Source organism: Oncorhynchus masou, chromosome 32 (genome assembly GCF_036934945.1).
Source record: "Oncorhynchus masou masou isolate Uvic2021 chromosome 32, UVic_Omas_1.1, whole genome shotgun sequence".
In the NCBI taxonomy this organism is placed as follows: Eukaryota; Metazoa; Chordata; class Actinopteri; order Salmoniformes; family Salmonidae; genus Oncorhynchus; species Oncorhynchus masou.
In genome coordinates this window covers 84561242-84584991 of record NC_088243.1, presented here as the reverse complement: position 1 = coordinate 84584991, position 23750 = coordinate 84561242, and the positions used below count along the sequence as shown (strand labels likewise).

The window sequence follows — 23750 nt, the reverse complement described above, 5'->3', positions numbered from 1 at the left end:
CTAAAGAGTACAGGCCTACTAAAGAGTACAGGCCTATTAAAGAGTACAGGCCTACTAAAGAGTACATGCCTACTAAAGAGTACAGGCCTACTAAAGAGTACAGGCCCTACTAAAGAGTACATGCCTTACTAAAGAGTACAGGCCTACTAAAGAGTACATGCCTACTAAAGAGTACATTCCTACTAAAGAGTACATTCCTACTAAAGAGTACAGGCCCTACTAAAGAGTACAGGCCCTACTAAAGAGTACAGACCCTACTAAAGAGTACATGCCTACTAAAGAGTACAGGCCCTACTAAAGAGTACAGGCCCTACTAAAGAGTACAGACCTACTGAAGAGTAAAAAAACAAGAGCATAGGCTACTATTTACAAGCATATGACTATATACGACTGAGAAAAAACTGCTATACAAGCCGCCCTTAAAAGAACAAACAAGATAATATGTTAATATGCATTGCAACATAGGAGTTATTTAAAGATAGTTGCTGTGACAAGAAGGCCTTAAGTACTCACTCATAGCCACCATCATGGATTGTAAACCAACGCATGTGCAGCAGATGGGCTCCAGTATGAGTCAAAAGAACCTTTAAAAAACCTAGCAGTCAAACAAGTAAATTGTTCCAATTGTTTTTCCACCATTCATTTTCCCAATAGAGGATTTTAGAAACACTTAAAATAAGGGCTGTGTTTCATGCATTCTTCTCCCTGGCGTGATGTAAATCTCTCTAGGACAAGGTGACTTTTATCAATATATTTGCATGCATTTAACCCCCCCACAAATACTAATTAGCTGTGCAAGTTTAATATGGACACAATACCTGTTATCAAAGCTTGCAGGGATTTGTAGTTTTGCATGATGTCTACTTTGATGCCAATTAACATTTTCGAATCTGAGAGTAAATAGAGACTAATATATTGATAAACGTCACCTTGTCTGAGAGAGATTTACACGGCAATCAAAATGTCACGTCAGGAAGAAGACACGAAACACAGCCCTTATTTTAAGTGTTTTAAAAATTCCATTTATGGGGGAAACGATTGGAACCATTTCTCTGTTTGACCTCTAAGTTTAATGGGTATTATGACATCACCACTGAGGGGCTCTATGGCCACTTGCAGCCGAACGGTACCTTTCCATGGTGTTGAAGTGACGCCCACTCACAGTCCAATCACTGTACCATAGCGCATCACAACCTCCCAGCTTGAAATAGCTGGTGATAGACCATGAAGACATTATTCATCAGCATAGATAAATCCTGGGAAGCAACAAACGAATAGTGGGGTTATTTAGTTTTTTGCTAATTATATCATACACAGTTTTTAATTAGTCACCTGATATGTTTCAGCATATGGAAATCCCAAATTAAATTCAAACTCAAATGTTATTATAGCCTATTAGGCTACTTTGCAGAATGTTAATATATTTTCTATGGAATGTCATTCAGAATGTAGGCTATTCTACGCTACGTCTTACGTTTTCAAACGTCATTTTCCTTTAAGATGATGATGTAAGACGTTACTCCCCATTATGTTTTTCCACGCACCGCTGGAAAAACATCATCGTAACCGTTTTCACTCCGGTGCCAGCTTGGCCGTTATTTCTGCTCTCTTCTCTGCACAGCAGTTTGGAGACGTAGAGATGGGAGCGCGCTGCACCAGCGTCCGGATTCCATCTTCACTTTCAGAAAAGAAGAGTCTCACAGTCTCAGCACAGTCTCAGTGGACAGCGAACGTGCCATTGATTCAGGAAGATAAAGTTACACTGGACTGTTAATAAAAAATAAGGACTGGAACTTGCCTTGCAGAATCAAAGAAGTTGGACATTTTTATCCAGAACGGACTGAAGTGCAGAGGTGATCAATTATATTTTCGATCGATTATGGAATAATGGTGATTTCACGATGATTTCACTGTAGGATTATATTAATGGACTCACAGCAATGGATGTGTGTAAAAAAATGCCTGCACGGCATGTGGGGACCGATTTAATTCAACAGAAGACATGCACATTCCATCCCATATAGAAAACTTTTTGGGAACAACTGCGCGCCACACCTTGACCGGGATTTGTTTTTATGCATGAACTAAAAATGGCACTGAGTGAGAATTGTAAAACCCAGCCGGCTAAAGAAACAGGGTCGGTGCAAAACCCGCCGTCTGATGTTATTGAACTAAACGTAGGAGGACAGGTATACTATACTCGTCTCCATACTTTAACAAGCATCCCCAATTCCTTACTGGGACGGTTATTCTCCACCAAGAAGGGGTCCTCGTCGAACGACTTGGCGCGGGACCTCAGGGGACGTTATTTTATCGACAGAGATGGTTTTCTGTTCAGATATGTCTTGGATTATTTGAGAGATAAGCAGGTCGTCCTACCGGATCACTTTCCGGAGAAAGGGAGGTTAAAACGGGAAGCAGAATACTTTGAACTGCCCAAACTGGTCAAACTGTTGGCGTCCGAAGAATCTAACATTTTTCAGGACGACCCGTTTCATAGTGAAATCGACAACGCGTCGCTCAGCAGCGACCAGCGGATATATTCCTCATACTCTCTGGACGGGAGATATGGATACTTAACCGTCGGTTTCAAAGGCACGTGCGCGGCACCGGGGGGCAAAGACAGTCAGATTAACCCCAAATCCAAAAAAGTAGTACCCAGAATCTTCATCAGCGGAAGGATCGGCCTCGCCAAAGAGGTGTTTGGAAACACCCTGAATGAGAGCCTAGACGCAGACAGGGCTGCGGACAGGTACACCTCCCGGTTCTTCCTCCGGTTCTGTCACCTGGAGCGGGCCTTTGACATGCTGTCGGAGAGCGGGTTCCACATCGTTGCCTGTAACTCGTTGCTCACCGCCTCTTCCATCAGCCATTACGCACCTGAGAAAGTATGGTCCAATTTCACGCAGTACGTCTTCTACCGTAAGTCATAGCTTATTTCCCCCACATAAAACACTTATTTAATAGTGTCGTTTAGGCCACCTGGTTGACTCCATGTCACCATAGAACATGGAACACAATAGAACAACTTCTTATTTTCAATGATGCCTATTAACAGTTAACTGTTAACTGCCTGTTCAGGTGCAGCTCAGGGATTTGAACTCGCAACCTTCCGGTTCCTAGTCCAACGCTCTAGCCACTAGGCTACCCTGCCGCCCCATGGCAGATGCATGTACTCCTGTGTGTTTCTCCATACCCTAGTCCTCCCATCAGCGGGAAACAGCAGGAACCGATATTCATCAGAACAGGAAATGTTTCTCAAATTCTAAGATGTTCGTTCCTTAGCCCACTGTAACAGCATTTTCTTACATTTTGCTGAAAGAAGTAGAGCTCTGTGAGGTCGTCGGCTGCCAAACCCCATTCATGTCAGTGTACGATGAGTTGTGCATTCCTTTATGGGTCTTTGTGCACCAATGTTGTACTGGACTGTCAGTTGACTAATTGTAGACAGTCTGCTGCTCTGCACAATTCGTGCCACCCTCCTAAGTCCTCTTTCATCAATTAACCATTTTCGACCACTGTTGGCTGGATGTCCTTTGGGTGGTGGAACATTCTGGATACACACGGGAAAACTTTTGAGCGTGAAAAACCCAGCAGCGTTGCAGTTCTTGACACAAACCGGTTCGCCTGACACCGACTACCATACCAAAGGCTCGTAAGTCTTTCTCCCTCTTAAATGGCACACATACACAATCCATGTCTCAATTGTCTCAAGGCTTAAAAATCATTCTTTAACCCGTCTCCTCCCCTTCATCTACTCTGATTGAAGTGGATTTAACAAGTGACATCAATAAGGGTCATAGCTTTCAGCTGGATGCCCCTGGACAGTCTGTCATGTAAAGAGCAGGTGTTCTTAATGTTTTGTATACTCAGTGTACGTGCACTATGTTATACTGGGATGTAACCAATCAGAGATCAATCCCCAGCCGCCTGCATGAGGGAAGAAGACTTAGTAGCACACGGATTTAAAGCACCAGGCATCACTTCAAGTCTCAGGCAAGGTACAGACCACCCAAGCCTATTCACACACACACGCGCACGCACGCGCGCGCACACACACACACACACACACACACACACACACACACACACACACACACACACACACACACACACACACACACACACACACACACAATCCCTACTTGGTCTAAGCCAGACAGTTGTGCCGTTTAGCTGAAGGGGGAAAGACAGTATGGCCACTGGCGACTGACTACCTACCTTCGTTAGTAACTCATCTGGCTCATCCCTCGCTTTCTCTCTCCTCATCCCTCGCTTTCTATCTCCTCATCGCTCGCTTTCTCTCTCCTCATCCCTCGGTTTCTCTCTCCTCACCCCTCGCTTTCTCTCTCCTCATCCCTCGCTTTCTCTCTCCTCATCCCTCGCTTTCTATCTCCTCATCGCTCGCTTTCTCTCTCCTCATCCCTCGCTCTCTCTCTCCTCATCCCTCGCTTTCTCTGTGCAGAGAGAGGAGGGAGATGTTGCACCATATGGCCAATTAAAATACACCTTGTTCATAATTCCAAATGGTTCCCCTCAGATTCCTGAATGAGATTCAGTTGGCAGGTCAGGCTTGGGGGTTGGGGTGGTGGAGGGTTTTAAGGAGGTGGAGTAACAAAGGTAACACATGGTTGGCTAATGATTTCCCCATGGAGTCGTTGATATCATTTTAATATAATAGGTGGGTGGAGATTGGGCATACGGTGTGGGAGGTGGGTGGAGATTGGGCATACGGTGTGGGTGGTGGGTGGAGATTGGGCATACGGTGTGGGTGGTGGGTGGAGATTGGGCATACGGTGTGGGTGGTGGGTGGAGATTGGGCATACGGTGTGGGTGGTGGGTGGTGATTGGGCATACGGTGTGGGTGGTGGGTGGAGATTGGGCATACGGTGTGGGTGGTGGGTGGTGATTGGGCATACGGTGTGGGTGGTGGGTGGTGATTGGGCATACGGTGTGGGTGGTGGGTGGAGATTGGGCATACGGTGTGGGTGGTGGGTGGAGATTGGGCATACGGTGTGGGTGGTGGGTGGAGATTGGGCATACGGTGTGGGTGGTGGGTGGAGATTGGGCGTACGATGTGGGTGGTGGGTGGAGATTGGACGTACGATGTGGGTGGTGGGTGGAGATTGGACGTACGATGTGGGTGGTGGGTGGAGATTGGACGTACGGTGTGGGTGGTGGGTGGAGATTGGGCGTACGGTGTGGGTGGTGGGTGGAGATTGGGCATACGGTGTGGGTGGTGGGTGGAGATTGGGCGTACGGTGTGGGTGGTGGGTGGAGATTGGGCATACGGTGTGGGTGGTGGGTGGAGATTGGGCATACGGTGTGGGTGGTGGGTGGAGATTGGGCATACGGTGTGGGTGGTGGGTGGAGATTGGGCATACGGTGTGGGTGGTGGGTGGAGATTGGGCATACGGTGTGGGTGGTGGGTGGAGATTGGGCATACGGTGTGGGTGGTGGGTGGAGATTGGGCATACGGTGTGGGTGGTGGGTGGAGATTGGGCATACGGTGTGGGTGGTGGGTGGTGATTGGGCATACGGTGTGGGTGGTGGGTGGAGATTGGGCATACGGTGTGGGTGGTGGGTGGAGATTGGGCATACGGTGTGGGTGGTGGGTGGTGATTGGGCATACGGTGTGGGTGGTGGGTGGTGATTGGGCATACGGTGTGGGTGGTGGGTGGAGATTGGGCATACGGTGTGGGTCATCACTGATGTCCTCTATCCTCGTTGACAGACGCTTCTCCTGGACAGAGGGAAAAGGAGAGAGAGGGAGAGAAAGAGGGAGGAAGAGAGAGAGGTAGACCGGGTCAGAAGGAGACTGGGAAGAGGGAAAGGAGACCGGCAGAGGGAGTGGGAGAGAGAGAGAGAGGAGGGAGAGAGAGAGGGCAGGGAGGGAGAGAAGGGAGAGAGGGAGGGCAGGGAGAGAGAGAGGGCAGGGAGAGAGAGAGGAGGGAGAGAGAGAGGGCAGGGAGGGAGAGAAGGGAGAGAGGGAGGGAGAGAGAGAGGGCAGGGAGGGAGAGAAGGGAGAGAGGGAGGGAGAGAGAGAGGGCAGGGAGGGAGAGAAGGGAGAGAGGAGGGAGAGAAGGGAGAGAGGAGGGAGAGAGAGAGGGCAGGGAGGGAGAGAAGGGAGAGAGGGAGGGAGAGAGAGAGGGCAGGGAGGGAGAGAAGCGAGAGAGGAGGGAGAGAGAGAGGGCAGGGAGGGAGAGAAGGGAGAGAGGGAGGGAGCACCAGAGGAAAAGGAGACTGAGAAGGAGATGGATGAGGAAGAATGATGAAGACTAGGTCAAAAGGAGAGGAGACAGACAGGCAGAGAGAGAAAGAGAGGGTGATGGAGAGAGTGAGAAAAAACAAAGAGTCAGGGAGAGAGGCAGAGGTCAAGAGAGAGGGAGAGAGAGAGAGAGACTAAGTCAGACAGAGAAAGAGAGACAGCGACCGAGAGGGAGAGGAGAACACTAGCGAGGGAGTGAGATGTTCTTATAAGTACTCTGGTGAACATGATTTATAGATGAATAGGACCAGTTACTACTGAAGTTAATATAACAAAACGTGTAAACAGGCAGAACAAAGCACACTGATTGGAGCTCCCAGAGTGTTCTAACAGAACACAGCACACTGATTGGAGCTCCCAGAGTGTTCTAACAGAACACAGCACACTGATTGGAGCTCCCAGAGAGTTCGAACAGAACACAGCACACTGATTGGAGCTCCCAGAGTGTTCTAACAGAACACAGCACACTGATTGGAGCTCCCAGAGTCTTCTAACAGAACACAGCACACTGATTGGAGCTCCCAGAGAGTTCGAACAGAACACAGCACACTGATTGGAGCTCCCAGAGTCTTCTAACAGAACACAGCACACTGATTGGAGCTCCCAGAGTGCTCTAACAGAACACAGCACACTGATTGGAGCTCCCAGAGTGTTCTGACAGAACACAGCAAACTGATTGGAGCTGTAAACAGACAGAACACAGCACACTGATTGGAGCTCCCAGAGTGTTTTAACAGAACACAGCACACTGATTGGAGCTCCCAGAGTGTTCTGACAGAACACAGCACACTGATTGGAGCTCCCAGAGTGTTCTGACAGAACACAGCACACTGATTTGAGCTGTAAACAGACAGAACACAGCACACTGATTGGAGCTCCCAGAGTGTTCTAACAGAACACAGCACACTGATTGGAGCTCCCAGAGTGTTTTAACAGAACACAGCACACTGATTGGAGCTCCCAGAGTGTTCTAACAGAACACAGCACACTGATTGGAGCTCCCAGAGTGTTCTGACAGAACACAGCACACTGATTGGAGCTCCCAGAGTGTTCTGACAGAACACAGCACACTGATTTGAGCTGTAAACAGACAGAACACAGCACACTGATTGGAGCTCCCAGAGTGTTCTAACAGAACACAGCACACTGATTGGAGCTCCCAGAGTGTTCTAACAGAACACAGCACACTGATTTGAGCTGTAAACAGACAGAACACAGCACACTGATTGGAGCTCCCAGAGTGTTCTGACAGAACACAGCAAACTGATTGGAGCTGTAAACAGACAGAACACAGCACACTGATTGGAGCTCCCAGAGTGTTCTAACAGAACACAGCAAACTGATTGGAGCTGTAAACAGACAGAACACAGCACACTGATTGGAGCTCCCAGAGTGTTTTAACAGAACACAGCAAACTGATTGGAGCTGTAAACAGACAGAACACAGCACACTGATTGGAGCTCCCAGAGTGTTTTAACAGAACACAGCACACTGATTGGAGCTCCCAGAGTGTTCTAACAGAACACAGCACACTGATTGGAGCTCCCAGAGTGTTCTAACAGAACACAGCACACTGATTGGAGCTCCCAGAGTGTTCTGACAGAACACAGCACACTGATTTGAGCTGTAAACAGACAGAACACAGCACACTGATTGGAGCTCCCAGAGTGTTTTAACAGAACACAGCACACTGATTGGAGCTCCCAGAGTGTTCTAACAGAACACAGCACACTGATTGGAGCTCCCAGAGTGTTCTAACAGAACACAGCACACTGATTGGAGCTCCCAGAGTGTTCTAACAGAACCCAGCACACTGATTGGAGCTCCCAGAGTGTTCAGACAGAACACAGCACACTGATTGGAGCTGTAGACAGACAGAACACAGCACATTAATTGGAGCTCCCAGAGTGTTCTAACAGAACACATCACACTGATTGGAGCTCCCAGAGTGTTCTGACAGAACACAGCACACTGATTGGAGCTCCCAGAGTGTTCTGACAGAACACAGCACACTGATTGGAGCTCCCAGAGTGTTCTGACAGAACACAGCACACTGATTGGAGCTCCCAGAGTGTTCTAACAGAACCCAGCACACTGATTGGAGCTCCCAGAGTGTTCTGACAGAACACAGCACACTGATTGGAGCTCCCAGAGTGTTCTAACAGAACACAGCACACTGATTGGAGCTCCCAGAGTGCTCTGACAGAACACAGCACACTGATTGGAGCTCCCAGAGTGTTCTGACAGAACACAGCACACTGATTGGAGCTGTAGACAGACAGAACACAGCACACTGATTGGAGCTCCCAGAGTGTTCTGACAGAACACAGCACACTGATTGGAGCTCCCAGAGTGTTCTGACAGAACACAGCACACTGATTGGAGCTATAGACAGACAGAACACAGCACACTGATTGGAGCTCCCAGAGTGTTCTGACAGAACACAGCACACTGATTGGAGCGGTAAACAGACAGAACACAGCACACTGATTGGAGCTCCCAGAGTGTTCTGACAGAACACAGCAAACTGATTGGAGCTGTAAACAGACAGAACACAGCACACTGATTGGAGCTCCCAGAGTGTTTTAACAGAACACAGCACACTGATTGGAGCTCTCAGAGTGCTCTGACAGAACACAGCACACTGATTGGAGCTCCCAGAGTGTTCTGACAGAACACAGCACACTGATTGGAGCTATAGACAGACAGAACACAGCACACTGATTGGAGCTCCCAGAGTGTTCTAACAGAACACAGCACACTGATTGGAGCTCCCAGAGTGTTCTAACAGAACACAGCACACTGATTGGAGCTCCCAGAGTGTTCTAACAGAACCCAGCACACTGATTGGAGCTCCCAGAGTGTTCTGACAGAACACAGCACACTGATTGGAGCTCCCAGAGTGTTCTGATTCATGCTGTTTGTTAGTGAGACTATATTCTGAAGGTGTGTTCCACATTCACAACAGCCCTCTCTCTCTCTGTCTTTCTCTCTTGCTATCTCTCTCTGTCTCTTACTCTTTGCCTCAAACTTCTCTCTCTGTTCATCTTTCCCCTGAGTCTCCTCTCCTCTTCCTCGTTTCCTCTCTTCTCTCTCTTTCAGTCTCATCTCTCTCTCCTCTCTGTTTACTTTCCTCTCCTTCTCTCTTCTCTGTTTACTTTCCTCTCCTTCTCTCTTCTCTGTTTACTTTCCTCTCCTTCTCTCTTCTCTGTTTACTTTCCTCTCCTTCTCTCCTCTGTTTACTTTCCTCTCCTTCTCTCTTCTCTGTTTACTTTCCTCTCCTTCTCTCTCCTCTGTTTACTTTCCTCTCCTTCTCTCCTCTCTCTGTTTACTTTCCTCTCCTTCTCTCTCCTCTGTTTACTTTCCTCTCCTTCTCTCCTCTCTCTGTTTACTTTCCTCTCCTTCTCTCTTCTCTGTTTACTTTCCTCTCCTTCTCTCCTCTCTGTTTACTTTCCTCTCCTTCTCTCCTCTCTGTTTACTTTCCTCTCCTTCTCTCCTCTCTGTTTACTTTCCTCTACTTCTCTCCTCTGTTTACTTTCCTCTCCTTCTGTCCTCTCTCTGTTTACTTTCCTCTCCTTCTCTCCTCTCTCTGTTCAAACCCCCGAGCTGACAAGGTACAAATCTGTCGTTCTGCCCCTCAACAGGCAGTTAACCCACTGTTCCTAGGCCGTGATTGAAAATAAAAATTTGTTCTTAACTGACTATGGTAGTGTTCTCCTGGCATCCGCCAAACCCAGATTCTTCCGTCGGACTGCGAGATGGTGAAGCATGATTCGTCACTCCAGAGAACACGTTTCCACTGCACCAGAGTCCAATGGCGGGGACCTTTACACCAGTCCAGCCAACGCTTGGCATTGCGCATGGTGATCTTAGGCTTGTGCGTGGCTGCTCGCCATGGAAATCCATTTCATGAAGCTCCCGACAAACTGTTCTTGTGCTGACGTTGCTTCCGGAGACAGTTTGAAAATCAGTAGTGAGTGTTGCAACCGAGCACAGACAATTTTTACACTACACGCTACCTGCTTCAGGACTCAGCAGTCCCGTTCTGTGAGCTTGTGTGGCCTACCACTTCACGGCTGAGCCGTTGTTGCTCCTAGACGTGTCCACATCATAATAACAGCACTTCCAGTTGACTTGTTAGAAAGGTGGCATCCTATGACGGTGCCACATTGAAGTACAGGCCATTCTACTGCCAATGTGTCTCTATGGAGATTACATGGCTATGCGCTCTATTTTATACAGCTGTCAGCAACAGGTGTGGCTGAGATAGCCGAATCCACTCATTTGAAGGGGTGTCCACATGCTTTTGCCCATGTAGTGTATGAGCATATTTGTTGAAAGTAGAGATGTAGGTTGTTAATTTTAATGGGGACTTTAGGTCTTAGATTAAGCAGACAGAGTATGTCTAATTATCTCAGGCGAAGGCTAGAATGTTTTCCAAAAGCAGCAGCACCTCATTATCAAGGCTTCCACATCATTATCAAGGCTTCCACATCATTATCACGGATTCCACGTCATTATCAAGGCTTCCACATCATTATCAAGGCTTCCACATCATTATCAAGGCTGCCACATTATTATCAAGGCTTCCACATCATTATCGAGGCTTCCACATCATTATCACGGATTCCACATTATTTTAAAGACTACACATCATTATCAAGGCTTCCACATCATTATCAAGGCTTCCACATCATTATCAAGGCTTCCACATCATTATCAAGGCTTCCACATCATTATCAAGGCTTCCACGTCATTATCAAGGCTTCCCCATCAGTATCAAGGCTTCCACATCATTATCAAGACTTCCACATCACCATCAAGGCTTCCACATCATTATCAAGACTTCCACATCATTATCAAGGGCATTTTTTGGGGACCTTTTAAAGAGAGAAATCCTTTTGAAGAGTGACACTAATATGGTCTCAGTTTAAAGTAAGAAACTACAACTTGTAAAGACTTTAAATGCACTAACTTGACAAGGAAATGGTTTCACTTCGCTATTCATATTGGGATTATTGAAAAGTGAGCCTGGGTCTACTTTACATGTGAAGGCCTACTAATTAGGTAGGGTTATTTTCAGTTAACAAAACCCCATAACACTGTGTGTCCAAAATGCCACCCTATTCCCTATATGGTGCACTACTTTTGACCAAAGGCCTATGGACCCTGGTCAAAAGTAGTGCACTATATAGGGAATAGGGTGCTATTTGGGATATACATAGGTTTATGTGGAGAATCACCATCCCATCTCCTGTAGAGCAGCGTAGTGCCAATCTATCCCGGATCTATCTATCCCAGATCTATCTATCCCAGATCTATCCATCCCAGATCTATCCATCCAGGCTCCACCTGATCTATCCATACAGGCTTCACCTATATGCATGTTCCTCTCTTCCTCTCCCTCTCTGTCCCCTTCTACTTCCCCACCTTCCCTCTTTCCCCAGTCCCCCCTGAACCGTCTCTCCCTCTCTCATCCCTTCTCCTTCCCTCTTTCCCCAGTCCCCTCTGGCCCGTCTCTCCCTCTCTCATCCCTTCTCCTTCCCTCTTTCCCCAGTCCCCCCTGAACCGTCTCTCCCTCTCTCATCCCTTCTCCTTCCCTCTTTCCCCAGTCCCCCCTGAACCGTCTCTCCCTCTCTCATCCCTTCTCCTTCCCTCCTTCCCCAGTCCCCCCTGACCGTCTCTCCCTCTCTCACCCCTTCTCCTTCCCTCTTTCCCCAGTCCCCCCTGAACCGTCTCTCCCTCTCTCATCCCTTCTCCTTCCCTCTTTCCCCAGTCCCCCCTGAACCGTCTCTCCGTCTCTCATCCCTTCTCCTTCCCTCTTTCCCCAGTCCCCCCTGAACCTGAACTGTCTCTCCCTCTCTCATCCCTTCTCCTTCCCTCCTTCCCCAGTCCCCTCTGGCCCGTCTCTCCCTCTCTCATCCCTTCTCCTTCCCTCTTTCCCCAGTCCCCTCTGGCCCGTCTCTCCCTCTCTCATCCCTTCTCCTTCCCTCTTTCCCCAGTCCCCCCTGAACCGTCTCTCCCTCTCTCATCCCTTCTCCTTCCCTCTTTCCCCAGTCCCCTCTGGCCCGTCTCTCCCTCTCTCATCCCTTCTCCTTCCCTCTTTCCCCAGTCCCCCCTGAACCGTCTCTCCCTCTCTCATCCCTTCTCCTTCCCTCTTTCCCCAGTCCCCCCTGAACCTGAACCGTCTCTCCCTCTCTCACCCCTTCTCCTTCCCTCTTTCCCCAGTCCCCCCTGAACCTGAACCGTCTCTCCCTCTCTCACCCCTTCTCCTTCCCTCTTTCCCCAGTCCCCCTGAACCTCCCCAGTCCCCCTCCCTCTCTCACCCCTTCTCCTTCCCTCTTTCCCCAGTCCCCCCTGAACCTGAACCGTCTCTCCCTCTCTCACCCCTTCTCCTTCCCTCTTTCCCCAGTCCCCCCTGAACCGTCTCTCCCTCTCTCATCCCTTCTCCTTCCCTCTTTCCCCAGTCCCCCCTGAACCGTCTCTCCCTCTCTCATCCCTTCTCCTTCCCTCTCTCCCCCTGTCCCCCCTGAACCGTCTCTCCCTCTCTCATCCCTTCTCCTTCCCTCTCTCCCCAGTCCCCCTGAACCGTCTCTCCCTCTCTCATCCCTTCTCCTTCCCTCTTTCCCCAGTCCCCCCTGAACCGTCTCTCCCTCTCTCATCCCTTCTCCTTCCCTCTTTCCCCAGTCCCCCCTGAACCATCTCTCCCTCTCTCATCCCTTCTCCTTCCCTCTTTCCCCAGTCCCCTCTGGCCCGTCTCTCCCTCTCTCATCCCTTCTCCTTCCCTCTTTCCCCTGTCCCCCCTGAACCATCTCTCCCTCTCTCACCCCTTCTCCTTCCCTCTTTCCCCAGTCCCCCCTGAACCGTCTCTCCCTCTCTCACCCCTTCTCCTTCCCTCTTTCCCCTGTCCCCCCTGAACCGTCTCCCTCTCTCACCCCTTTTCCTTCCCTCTTTCCCCTGTCCCCCCTGAACCGTCTCCCTCTCTCACCCCTTTTCCTTCCCTCTTTCCCCAGTCCCCCCTGAACCGTCTCTCCCTCTCTCATCCCTTCTCCTTCCCTCTTTCCCCAGTCCCCCCTGAACCGTCTCTCCCTCTCTCATCCCTTCTCCTTCCCTCTTTCCCCAGTCCCCCCTGAACCATCTCTCCCTCTCTCATCCCTTCTCCTTCCCTCTTTCCCCTGTCCCCCCTGAACCGTCTCCCTCTCTCACCCCTTTTCCTTCCCTCTTTCCCCAGTCCCCCTGAACCGTCTCTCCCTCTCTCATCCCTTCTCCTTCCCTCTTTCCCCTCCCCAGTCTCTCCCCCTGTCCCCCCTGAACCATCTCTCCCTCTCTCATCCCTTCTCCTTCCCTCTTTCCCCTGTCCCCCTGAACCGTCTCTCCCTCTCTCATCCCTTCTCCTTCCCTCTTTCCCCAGTCCCCCTGAACCGTCTCTCCCTCTCTCACCTCTTCTCCTTCCCTCTTTCCCCAGTCCCCTCTGGCCCGTCTCTCCCTCTCTCATCCCTTCTCCTTCCCTCTTTCCCCAGTCCCCCTGAACCGTCTCTCCCTCTCTCATCCCTTCTCCTTCCCTCTTTCCCCAGTCCCCCTGAACCGTCTCTCTCCCTCTCTCATCCCTTCTCCTTCCCTCTTTCCCCAGTCCCCCTGAACCGTCTCTCCCTCTCTCATCCCTTCTCCTTCCCTCTTTCCCCAGTCCCCCTGGCCCGTCTCTCCCTCTCTCATCCCTTCTCCTTCCCTCTTTCCCCAGTCCCCCTGAACCGTCTCTCCCTCTCTCATCCCTTCTCCTTCCCTCTTTCCCCAGTCCCCCTGAACCGTCTCTCTCCTCTCTCATCCCTTCTCCTTCCCTCCTTTTCCCCAGTCCCCCCTGAACCGTCTCTCCCTCTCTCATCCCTTCTCCTTCCCTCTTTCCCCAGTCCCCCCTGGCCCGTCTCTCCCTCTCTCATCCCTTCTCCTTCCCTCTTTCCCCAGTCCCCCTGGCCCGTCTCTCCCTCTCTCATCCCTTCTCCTTCCCTCTTTCCCCAGTCCCCCCTGGCCCGTCTCTCCCTCTCTCATCCCTTCTCCTTCCCTCTTTCCCCAGTCCCCCCTGGCCCGTCTCTCCCTCTCTCATCCCTTCCTCCTTCCCTCTTTCCCCAGTCCCCTCTGGCCCGTCTCTCCCTCTCTCATCCCTTCTCCTTCCCTCTTTCCCCAGTCCCCCCTGGCCCGTCTCTCCCTCTCTCATCCCTTCCTCCTTCCCTCTTTCCCCAGTCCCCCCTGAACCGTCTCTCCCTCTCTCATCCCTTCTCCTTCCCTCCTTCCCCTGTCCCCCCTGAACCGTCTCTCCCTCTCTCATCCCTTCTCCTTCCCTCTTTCCCCAGTCCCCCCTGAACCGTCTCTCCCTCTCTCATCCCTTCTCCTTCCCTCTTCCCCAGTCCCCCTGAACCCTTCTCCTTCCCTCTCTCCCCAGTCCCCCTGAACCGTCTCTCCCTCTCTCATCCCTTCTCCTTCCCTCTTTCCCCAGTCCCCCCTGAACCGTCTCTCCCTCTCTCATCCCTTCTCCTTCCCTCTTTCCCCAGTCCCCCCTGAACCGTCTCTCCCTCTCTCATCCCTTCTCCTTCCCTCTTTCCCCTGTCCCCCCTGAACCGTCTCTCCCTCTCCCTTCCTCCTTCCCTCTCTCCCCCTGTCCCCCTTTTGCTATTGTTCATGAATCAATTATGTCCACAAATCATCCCATTCAGAGCCATAATGAACGATATGCCGTTTGTATTATCAGAGCAGAGTACACATGGGGTGGGAGTAATCTTTCTCTGAGAAAATACCTCCTATTTGACTGGCTCCCTCCCGTTAGTTTGCACAGACTGGTAGAGTTATAGTGGAAAATATAATTGTCTTTGTCATTACAGACCTTCTTCCTATTGGCTGCTGTTCAATAACGCCAATATCTGCCTCACTGCAGTAGTGGAGGGGAAATGATATTGAAAGGATCTGCTGTCTGAAAGAACAGCCTATTGGACGGGGGCCCATAGTGAACCATATAGGCAATAGGGTGTCATTTTGGAGATACCCTCAACGAGAGAACACCTGGGGTGAGAGAGGCGCAGGAGGATGTCACTGACGTATGTCTTGACTCAAAATGGCTGCCACGAATCATCTTGTAGGTGAGCTTGGGGGAGTTTCAAGCATTTGGAACATTGTGTAAGGGGAAGCTGAGGTTTGAAAGGATGGCCCTGCAAGATTAGGTGATGATATGCTAAATAGATTTAAAAATATATATATTAAAATGCAATTTGTCATCACAACTAACATACACTCTCAGAATTTTGATGACTTTTTTTAATTATTTTTTTTTTTTTACCAAGTTAGCCTTAAAGGTGGACTCAGCAATATGACGTAGATGCAGAAGGTAAATAGCACAGTGGGTCAATTTCTGTAACAACCAAAAGCTTTGAAGCATGAGGCTCAACTTCTTCACTGTTTTTTTTCCGTGAATATCACGCTCTAACAGCATGAAGAGAACCCGTGCAAATGTGCAGATCTTGTGTGTGACTGTGTGAGAGACCGAAGACTTGCTAGCTTTTCTTACACAAATCCTGCCATGTTGGCATTTTATCGCTTGTGCTGCTGACGGTGAGGGTGAGGAGGCAGGGGGCGGTGAGAGGAGGGGTGAGGAAGTGAGGAGGAGGTTTGAAGAAGTGAGAGGATGTGTGAGGAAGTAGGAGGAGGTTTGAGGAAGTGAGAAGAGGTGTGAGGATGTAGGAGGAGTTGTGAGGATGTAGGAGGAAGTGAGGAAGAGGTTTGAGGAAGTGAGAGGATGTGTGAGGAAGTAGGAAGTGGTTTGAGGAAGTGAGAAGAGGTGTGAGGATGTAGGAGGAAATGAGGAGGAGGTTTGAGGAAGTGAGAGGAGGTTTGAGGAAGTGAGAGGATGTGTGAGGAAGTAGGAGGATTTCTGAGGAGGCAGGAGGAGTTGTGAGGAGGCAGGAGGTTTGAGGAATTGAGAGGAGGTGTGAGGAGGCAGGAGGACTTGTGATAGCACTCACGTACTGACATAATGAACCCCTTCATGGAGACCCAAGAGCTACAGGAACACTGATAACAGCCCATAGGAGATATATGGACACTGATAACAGACCATACGAGATACAGGGACACTGATAACAGCCCATAGGAGATACAGGAACACTGATAACAGCCCATAGGAGATACAGGGACACTGATAACAGCCCATAGGAGGTACAGGGACACTGATAACAGCCCATAGGAGATACAGGGACACTGATAACAGACCATATGAGATACATGGACACTGATAACAGCCCATAGGAGATACAGGAACACTGATAACAGCCCATAGGAGATACAGGGACACTGATAACAGCCCATAGGAGATACAGGGACACTGATAACAGCCCATAGGAGATACAGGGACACTGATAACAGCCCATAGGAGATACAGGGACACTGATAACAGCCCATAGGAGATACAGGGACACTGATAACAGCCCATAGGAGATACAGGGACACTGATAACAGCCCATAGGAGATACAGGGACACTGATAACAGCCCATAGGAGGTACAGGGACACTGATAACAGCCCATAGGAGATACAGGGACACTGATAACAGCCCATAGGAGGTACAGGAACACTGATAACAGCCTTGACACACAGCACAGCGGGAGGAACATGGATAGAATGTGTGTATATGTCTGTGTGGACCCATGGGTATCGTCTGTGTTGATATGCTAGAGGGGACTCTGTCAACCTGGGGGAGAGAAGGAGATAGAGAGGCTCCCTCCCTCCCTCCCTCCCTCCCTCCCTCCCTCCCTCCCTCCCTCCCTCCCTCCCTCCCTCCCTCCCTGTCCCTCCCTCCCTCCTGTCCCTCCCTCCCCTCCCTGTCCCTCCCTCCCTCCCTGTCCCTCCCTCCCTCCCTCCCTCCCTGTCCCTCCCTCCCTCCCTCCCTCCCTGTCCCTCCCTCCCTGTCCCTCCCTCCCTCCCTCCCTCCCTGTCCCTCCCTCCCTGTCCCTCCCTCCCTGTCCCTCCCTCCCTCCCTCCCTGTCCCTCCCTCCCTCCCTCCCTGTCCCTCCCTCCCTCCCTCCCTCCCTCCCTCCCTCCCTCCCTCCCTGTCCCTCCCCCTCCCTCCCTCCCTCCCTCCCTCCCTCCCTCCCTCCCTCCCTCCCTCCCTCCCTCCCTGTCCCTCCCTCCCTCCCTCCCTCCCTCCTCTCCCTCCCTCCCTCCCTCCCCTCCCTCCCTCCCTCCCTCCCTCCCTCCCTGTCCCTCCCTCCCTCCCTCCCTCCCTCCCTCCCTCCCTCCCTCCCTCCCTGTCCCTCCCTGTCCCTCCCTCCCTCCCTCCCTCCCTGTCCCTCCCTCCCTCCCTCCCTCCCCCCCCCTCCCCCTCCCTCCCTCCCTCCCTCCCTCCCTCCCTCCCTCCCTCCCTCCCTCCCTCCCTCCCTCCCTCCCTGTCCCTCCCTCCCTCCCTGTCCCTCCCTGTCCCTCCCTCCCTCCCTCCCTGTCCCTCCCTCCCTCCCTCCCTCCCTCCCTCCCTCCCTCCCTCCCTCCCTGTCCCTCCCTCCCTGTCCCTCCCTCCCTCCCTCCCTGTCCCTCCCTCCCTCCCTGTCCCTCCCTCCCTGTCCCTCCCTCCCTCCCTCCCTGTCCCTCCCTCCCTGTCCCTCCCTGTCCCTCCCTCCCTGTCCCTCCCTCCCTCCCTGTCCCTCCCTCCCTGTCCCTCCCTGTCCCTCCCTCCCTGTCCCTCCCTCCCTCCCTCCCTGTCCCTCCCTCCCTGTCCCTCCCTCCCTCCCTGTCCCTCCCTCCCTCCCTCCCTGTCCCTCCCTCCCTGTCCCTCCCTCCCTCCCTCCCTGTCCCTCCCTCCCTCCCTCCCTGTCCCTCCCTCCCTCCCTGTCCCTCCCTCCCTCCCTGTCCCTCCCTCCCTGTCCCTCCCTGTCCCTCCCTCCCTGTCCCTCCCTCCCTCCCTCCCTGTCCCTCCCTCCCTGTCCCTCCCTGTCCCTCCCTCCCTGTCCCTCCCTGTCCCTCCCTCCCTGTCCCTCCCTCCCTCCCTCCCTCCCTGTCCCTCCCTCCCTCCCTCCCTCCCTCCCTCCCTCCCTCCCTCCCTCCCTCCCTCCCTCCCTCCCTCCCTCCCTCCCTCCCTCCCTCCCTCCCTCCCTCCCCTCCCTCCCTGTCCCTCCCTCCCTCCCTCCCTCCCTGTCCCTCCCTCCCTCCCTCCCTGTCCCTCCCTCCCTCCCTCCCTCCCTGCATGTCTGTAAGTGAAGAAAAGTGTGCTAAAGCATAAATCCATCGACCCTGAATCTCATCACCACCAATTAGCAGCTGCAGAACAGCTGACATCTTGCTCCTGGCTGTTCCCTACACTCCCAGTAACCTCTACCCCCCTCCATCCATCTTCACTCCCTCCATCCATCTTCACTCCCTCCCTCCATCTCTCCCTTTGCCTCCCTCCATCCTCACTCACTCTATCTCTTCCTCCATCCTCACCCCCTCCCTCCATCCTCACTCACTCTATCTCTCCCTCCATTCTCACTCTCTCCATCTCTCCCTTTGCCTCCCTCCCTCCATCCTCACTCAATCAATCTCTCCCTCCATCCTCACCCCCTCCATCCCCCCTCACTCTCTCCATCGCTCCCTCTGCCTCCCTCCCTCCATCCTCACTCACTCTATCTCTCCCTCCATCCTCACTCTCTCCATCTCTCCCTTTGCCTCCCTCCCTCCATCCTCACTCAATCTATCTCTCCCTACATCCTCACCCCCTCCATCCCCCCTCACTCTCTCCATCTCTGCCTCCCTCCCTCCATCCTCACTCTCTCTATCTCTCCCTTTGCCTCCCTCCCTCCATCCTCACTCACTCCATCTCTCCCTCCATCCTCACTCTCTCTATCTCTCCCTTTGCCTCCCTCCCTCCATCCTCACTCTCTCTATCTCTCCCTTTGCCTCCCTCCATCCTCACTCACTCCATCTCTCCCTCCATCCTCACTCTCTCCATCTCTCCCTTTGCCTCCCTCCCTTCATCCTCACTCACTCCATCTCTCCCTCCATCCTCACTCCCTCCATCCCCCCGCCACTCTCTCCATCTCTCCCTCTGCCTGCCTCCCTCCCTCCATCCTCACCTATAATGGACTAATAATTAATTTAAAATATGTCCCAAATGGCACCCTATTCCCTACACCGTGCACTAGTTTTGACCAGAAGTAGTGCACTATCTAGGGAATAGGGTGCCATTTGGGTCACGGATTGCATCATTGATCTCATCCAGGTCCCTGGTCTGAATGATGTCTTTGTTAGACAGTGATTGTAATCAGTGTGTTCTCACCTCGAGGTGGAAACCTGGCCGTGTTTCTGGGGATAAATGACCAGTGAAGGTTTAAGTTTCGGCCAGCGGCGTAGTGTAGTTCTGAGGATTTTATATCGCCCGTGGCTCAGGCTATATGCATTATTTACTTGTTGTGTTTGTAGAATGGATGCATTTTGTATCTTGTTGGTAGTTAGCTATATACAGTGTGGGTTTGGTTCAAACAAAAGGACAATTTTGTAATTGAGGCCCTACAGTTTCTTTCCTTCTTTACCGTGACACTCTGTCTTCTCCTTCTCATCTCAGTCTCTGTCAAGACATATACCTTGTCACAGGCCGGCTCATAGCCTGTGGCAAAAATGAGGGGACACGAACAACAGGTATAGACCAATCAAAAAGGTTCTTTATTGTACACCAAAACTATTAACTTTTAACAAAGAAAAATGAATGAGGTGTGGAAGTATCATAATGTAAGGTGTATGTAAAGTGCAGGGATGCGTGAATCTGTGTGTGTGTGAATGACTACAAAGGAACAAACAAAACAGGATCCTACCTGGAGGAGCAGAGAGAGAGACAAGAGTGATTAGTGAAGCAGTTTAAATACCCTGAGCCCAGGTGGCTTCAATCACTAACGACCCTCCTCTGCCTGCAGGAGGAACCGCCCCTGCACTGCAGAGGAGGGGCCGTGACAACGTGATGACAAGAGCTCTTAAAACTCTCCAGACACTATCCTTCTCTCCCTGTCTCATCCCTCTCTCCCTGTCTCATCCCTCTCTCCCTGTCTCATCCCTCTCTCCCTGTCTCATCCCTCTCTCCCTGTCTCATCCCTCTCTCCCTGTCTCATCCCTCTCTCCCCGTCTCATCCCTCTCTCTCCGTCTCATCCCTCTCTCCCCGTCTCATCCCTCTCTCCCCGTCTCATCCCTCTCTCCCTGTCTCATCCCTCTCTCCCTGTCTCATCCCTCTCTCCCTGTCTCATCCCTCTCTCCCTGTCTCATCCCTCTCTCCCTGTCTTATCCCTCTCTCCCTGTCTCATCCCTCTCTCCCTGTCTCATCCTTCTCTCCCTGTCTCATCCCTATCTTCGTCTCATCCCTCTCCCTGTCTCATCCCTCTCTCCCCGTCTCATCCCTCTCTCCCTGTCTCATCCCTCTCTCCCTGTCTCATCCCTCTCTCCCCGTCTCATCCCTCTCTCCCTGTCTCATCCCTCTCTCCCTGTCTCATCCCTCTCTCCCCGTCTCATCCCTCTCTCCCTGTCTCATCCTTCTCTCCCTGTCTCATCCCTCTCTCCCCGTCTCATCCCTCTCTCCCTGTCTCATCCCTCTCTCCCCGTCTCATCCCTCTCTCCCTGTCTCATCCTTCTCTCCCTGTCTCATCCCTCTCTCCCTGCCTCATCCCTCTCTCCCTGTCTCATCCCTCTCTCCCTGTCTCATCCCTCTCTCCCTGCCTCATCCCTCTCTCCCTGTCTCATCCCTCTCTCCCTGTCTCATCCTTCTCTCCCTGTCTCATCCCTCTCTCCCTGCCTCATCCCTCTCTCCCTGTCTCAGTGTCTCATCTCTCCCTCCCTGCCTCATCCCTCTCCCTGTCTCATCCCTCTCTCCATGTCTATTCCCTCTCTCCCTCTCCCTGTCTCATCCCTCTCTCCCTGTCTCATCCCTCTCTCCCCGTCTCATCCCTCTCTCCCTGTCTCATCCCTCTCTCCCCGTCTCATCCCTCTCTCCCTGTCTCATCCCTCTCTCCCTGCCGTATCCCTCTCTCCCTGCCTCATCCCTCTCTCCCTGCCTTATCCCTCTCTCCCTGCCTCATCCCTCTCTCCCTGCCTCATCCCTCTCTCCCTGCCTCATCCCTCTCTCCCTGCTTCATCCCTCTCTCCCTGCCTTATCCCTCTCTCCCTGCCTCATCCCTCTCTCCCTGCCTCATCCCTCTCTCCCTGCCTCATCCCTCTCTCCCTGCCTCATCCCTCTCTCCCTGCCTCATCCCTCTCTCCCTGTCTCATCCCTCTCTCCCCGTCTCATCCCTCTCTCCCTGTCTCATCCCTCTCTCCCCGTCTCATCCCTCTCTCCCTGCCTCATCCCTCTCTCCCTGCCTCATCCCTCTCTCCCTGCCTTATCCCTCTCTCCCTGTCTCATCCCCCTTTCCCTGTCTCATCCCTCTCTCCCTGTCTCATCCCTGTCTCATCCCTGTCTCATCCCTCTCTCCCTGTCTCATCCCTCTCTCCCTGTCTCATCCCTGCCTTATCCCTCTCTCCCTGTCTCATCCCACTCTCCCCGTCTCATCCCTCTCTCCCTGTCTCATCCCTCTCTCCCTGTCTCATCCCTCTCTCCCTGTCTCATCCCTGCCTTATCCCTCTCTCCCTGTCTCATCCCTGCCTTATCCCTCTCTCCCTGTCTCATCCCTCTCTCCCTGTCTCATCCCTCTCTCCCTGTCTCATCCCTCTCTCCCTGTCTCATCCCTCTCTCCCTGTCTCATCCCTGTCTCATCCCTGTCTCATCCCTCTCTCCCTGTCTCATCCCTCTCTCCCTGCCTCATCCCTCTCTCCCTGCCTCATCCCTCACCCTGTCTCATCCCTCTCTCCCTGTCTCAGTGTCTCATCTCTCCCTCCCTGCCTCATCCCTCTCACTGTCTCATCCCTCTCTCCCTGCCTCATCCCTCTCTCCCTCTCTCCATGTCTATTCCCTCTCTCCCTCTCCCTGTCTCATCCCTCTCTCCCTGTATCATCCCTCTCTCCCTGTCTCATCCCTCTCTCCCTGCCTCATCCCTCACCCTGTCTCATCCCTCTCCCTGTCTCATCCCTCTCTCCCTGCCTCATCCCTCTCTCCCTCTCTCCATGTCTATTCCCTCTCTCCCTCTCCCTGTCTCATCCCTCTCTCCCTGTCTCATCCCTCTCTCCCTGTCTCATCCCTCTCTCCCTGCCTCATCCCTCTCTCCCTGTCTCATCCTTCTCTCCCCGTCTCATCCCTCTCTCCCTGTCTCATCCCTCTCTCCCTGTCTCATCCCTCTCTCCCTGTCTCATCCCTGCCTCATCTCACTCTATCAGCGAGGAGCTATGCTTATGGAGGAATGAAGAGATGAGGGGATGGGGGAGCTAGGACTGGGGAAGGGACATCGCCTTGCCTGTATCTTCCCGCCAGTACGACACACAGCCAGTCATGTGTGTGCCTTCCAACTTCCGCTTGTCATTGTCAATCAGAAAGATGTAATTGTCACTTTGCCAGTGGACAGCAAGGCTGGTGATGAGTCAGACCAGCACGACTCTGCTGTATAGACTGGTGGGCTTCTAACCGTCTAACTCTGCCATATAGACTGGTGGGCTTCTAACCATCTAACTCTGCCATATAGACTGGTGGGCTTCTAACCATCTAACTCTGCTATATAGACTGGTGGGCTTCTAACTCTGCTATATAGACTGGTGGGCTTCTAACCATCTAACTCTGCTATATAGACTGGTGGGCTTCTAACCGTCTAACTCTGCTATATAGACTGGTGGGCTTCTAACCATCGAACTCTGCTGTATAGACTGGTGGTCTTCTAACTCTGCTATATAGACTGGTGGGCTTCTAACCATCTAACTCTGCTGTATAGACTGGTGGTCTTCTAACTCTGCTATATAGACTGGTGGGCATCTAACCATCTAACTCTGCTGTATAGACTGGTGGTCTTCTAACTCTGCTATATAGACTGGTGGGCTTCTAACTCTGCTATATAGACTGGTGGGCTTCTAACCATCCAACTCTGCTATATAGACTGGTGGGCTTCTAACCATCTAACTCTGCTATATAGACTGGTGGGCTTCTAACCGTCTAACTCTGCTATATAGACTGGTGGGCATCTAACCATCTAACTCTGCCATATAGACTGGTGGGCTTCTAACCATCTAACTCTGCTATATAGACTGGTGGGCTTCTAACCGTCTAACTCTGCTATATAGACTGGTGGGCATCTAACTCTGCTGTATAGACTGGTGGGCTTCTAACCATCTAACTCTGCTATATAGACTGGTGGGCTTCTAACCATCCAACTCTGCTATATAGACTGGTGGGCTTCTAACCATCTAACTCTGCTATATAGACTGGTGGGCATCTAACTCTGCTGTATAGACTGGTGGGCTTCTAACCATCTAACTCTGCTATATAGACTGGTGGGCTTCTAACCATCCAACTCTGCTATATAGACTGGTGGGCTTCTAACCATCTAACTCTGCTATATAGACTGGTGGGCATCTA

The 23750-nt window shown here is 52.0% G+C and overlaps 1 protein-coding gene across 1 annotated transcript in view; it reads left to right on the top strand.

Annotated features, from left to right (window-relative positions):
• The first annotated feature begins 1345 nt into the window (after nt 1-1345).
• Nucleotides 1346-23750, top strand: part of LOC135527133 (BTB/POZ domain-containing protein KCTD16-like) — a 35464-nt gene continuing 13059 nt past the window's right edge. The window contains exon 1 of the mRNA XM_064955780.1: nt 1346-2922. Within this exon, the coding sequence (XP_064811852.1) occupies nt 2076-2922 (847 nt within the window). The 5' untranslated portion in view covers nt 1346-2075. The remainder of the gene's footprint in view (nt 2923-23750) is intronic.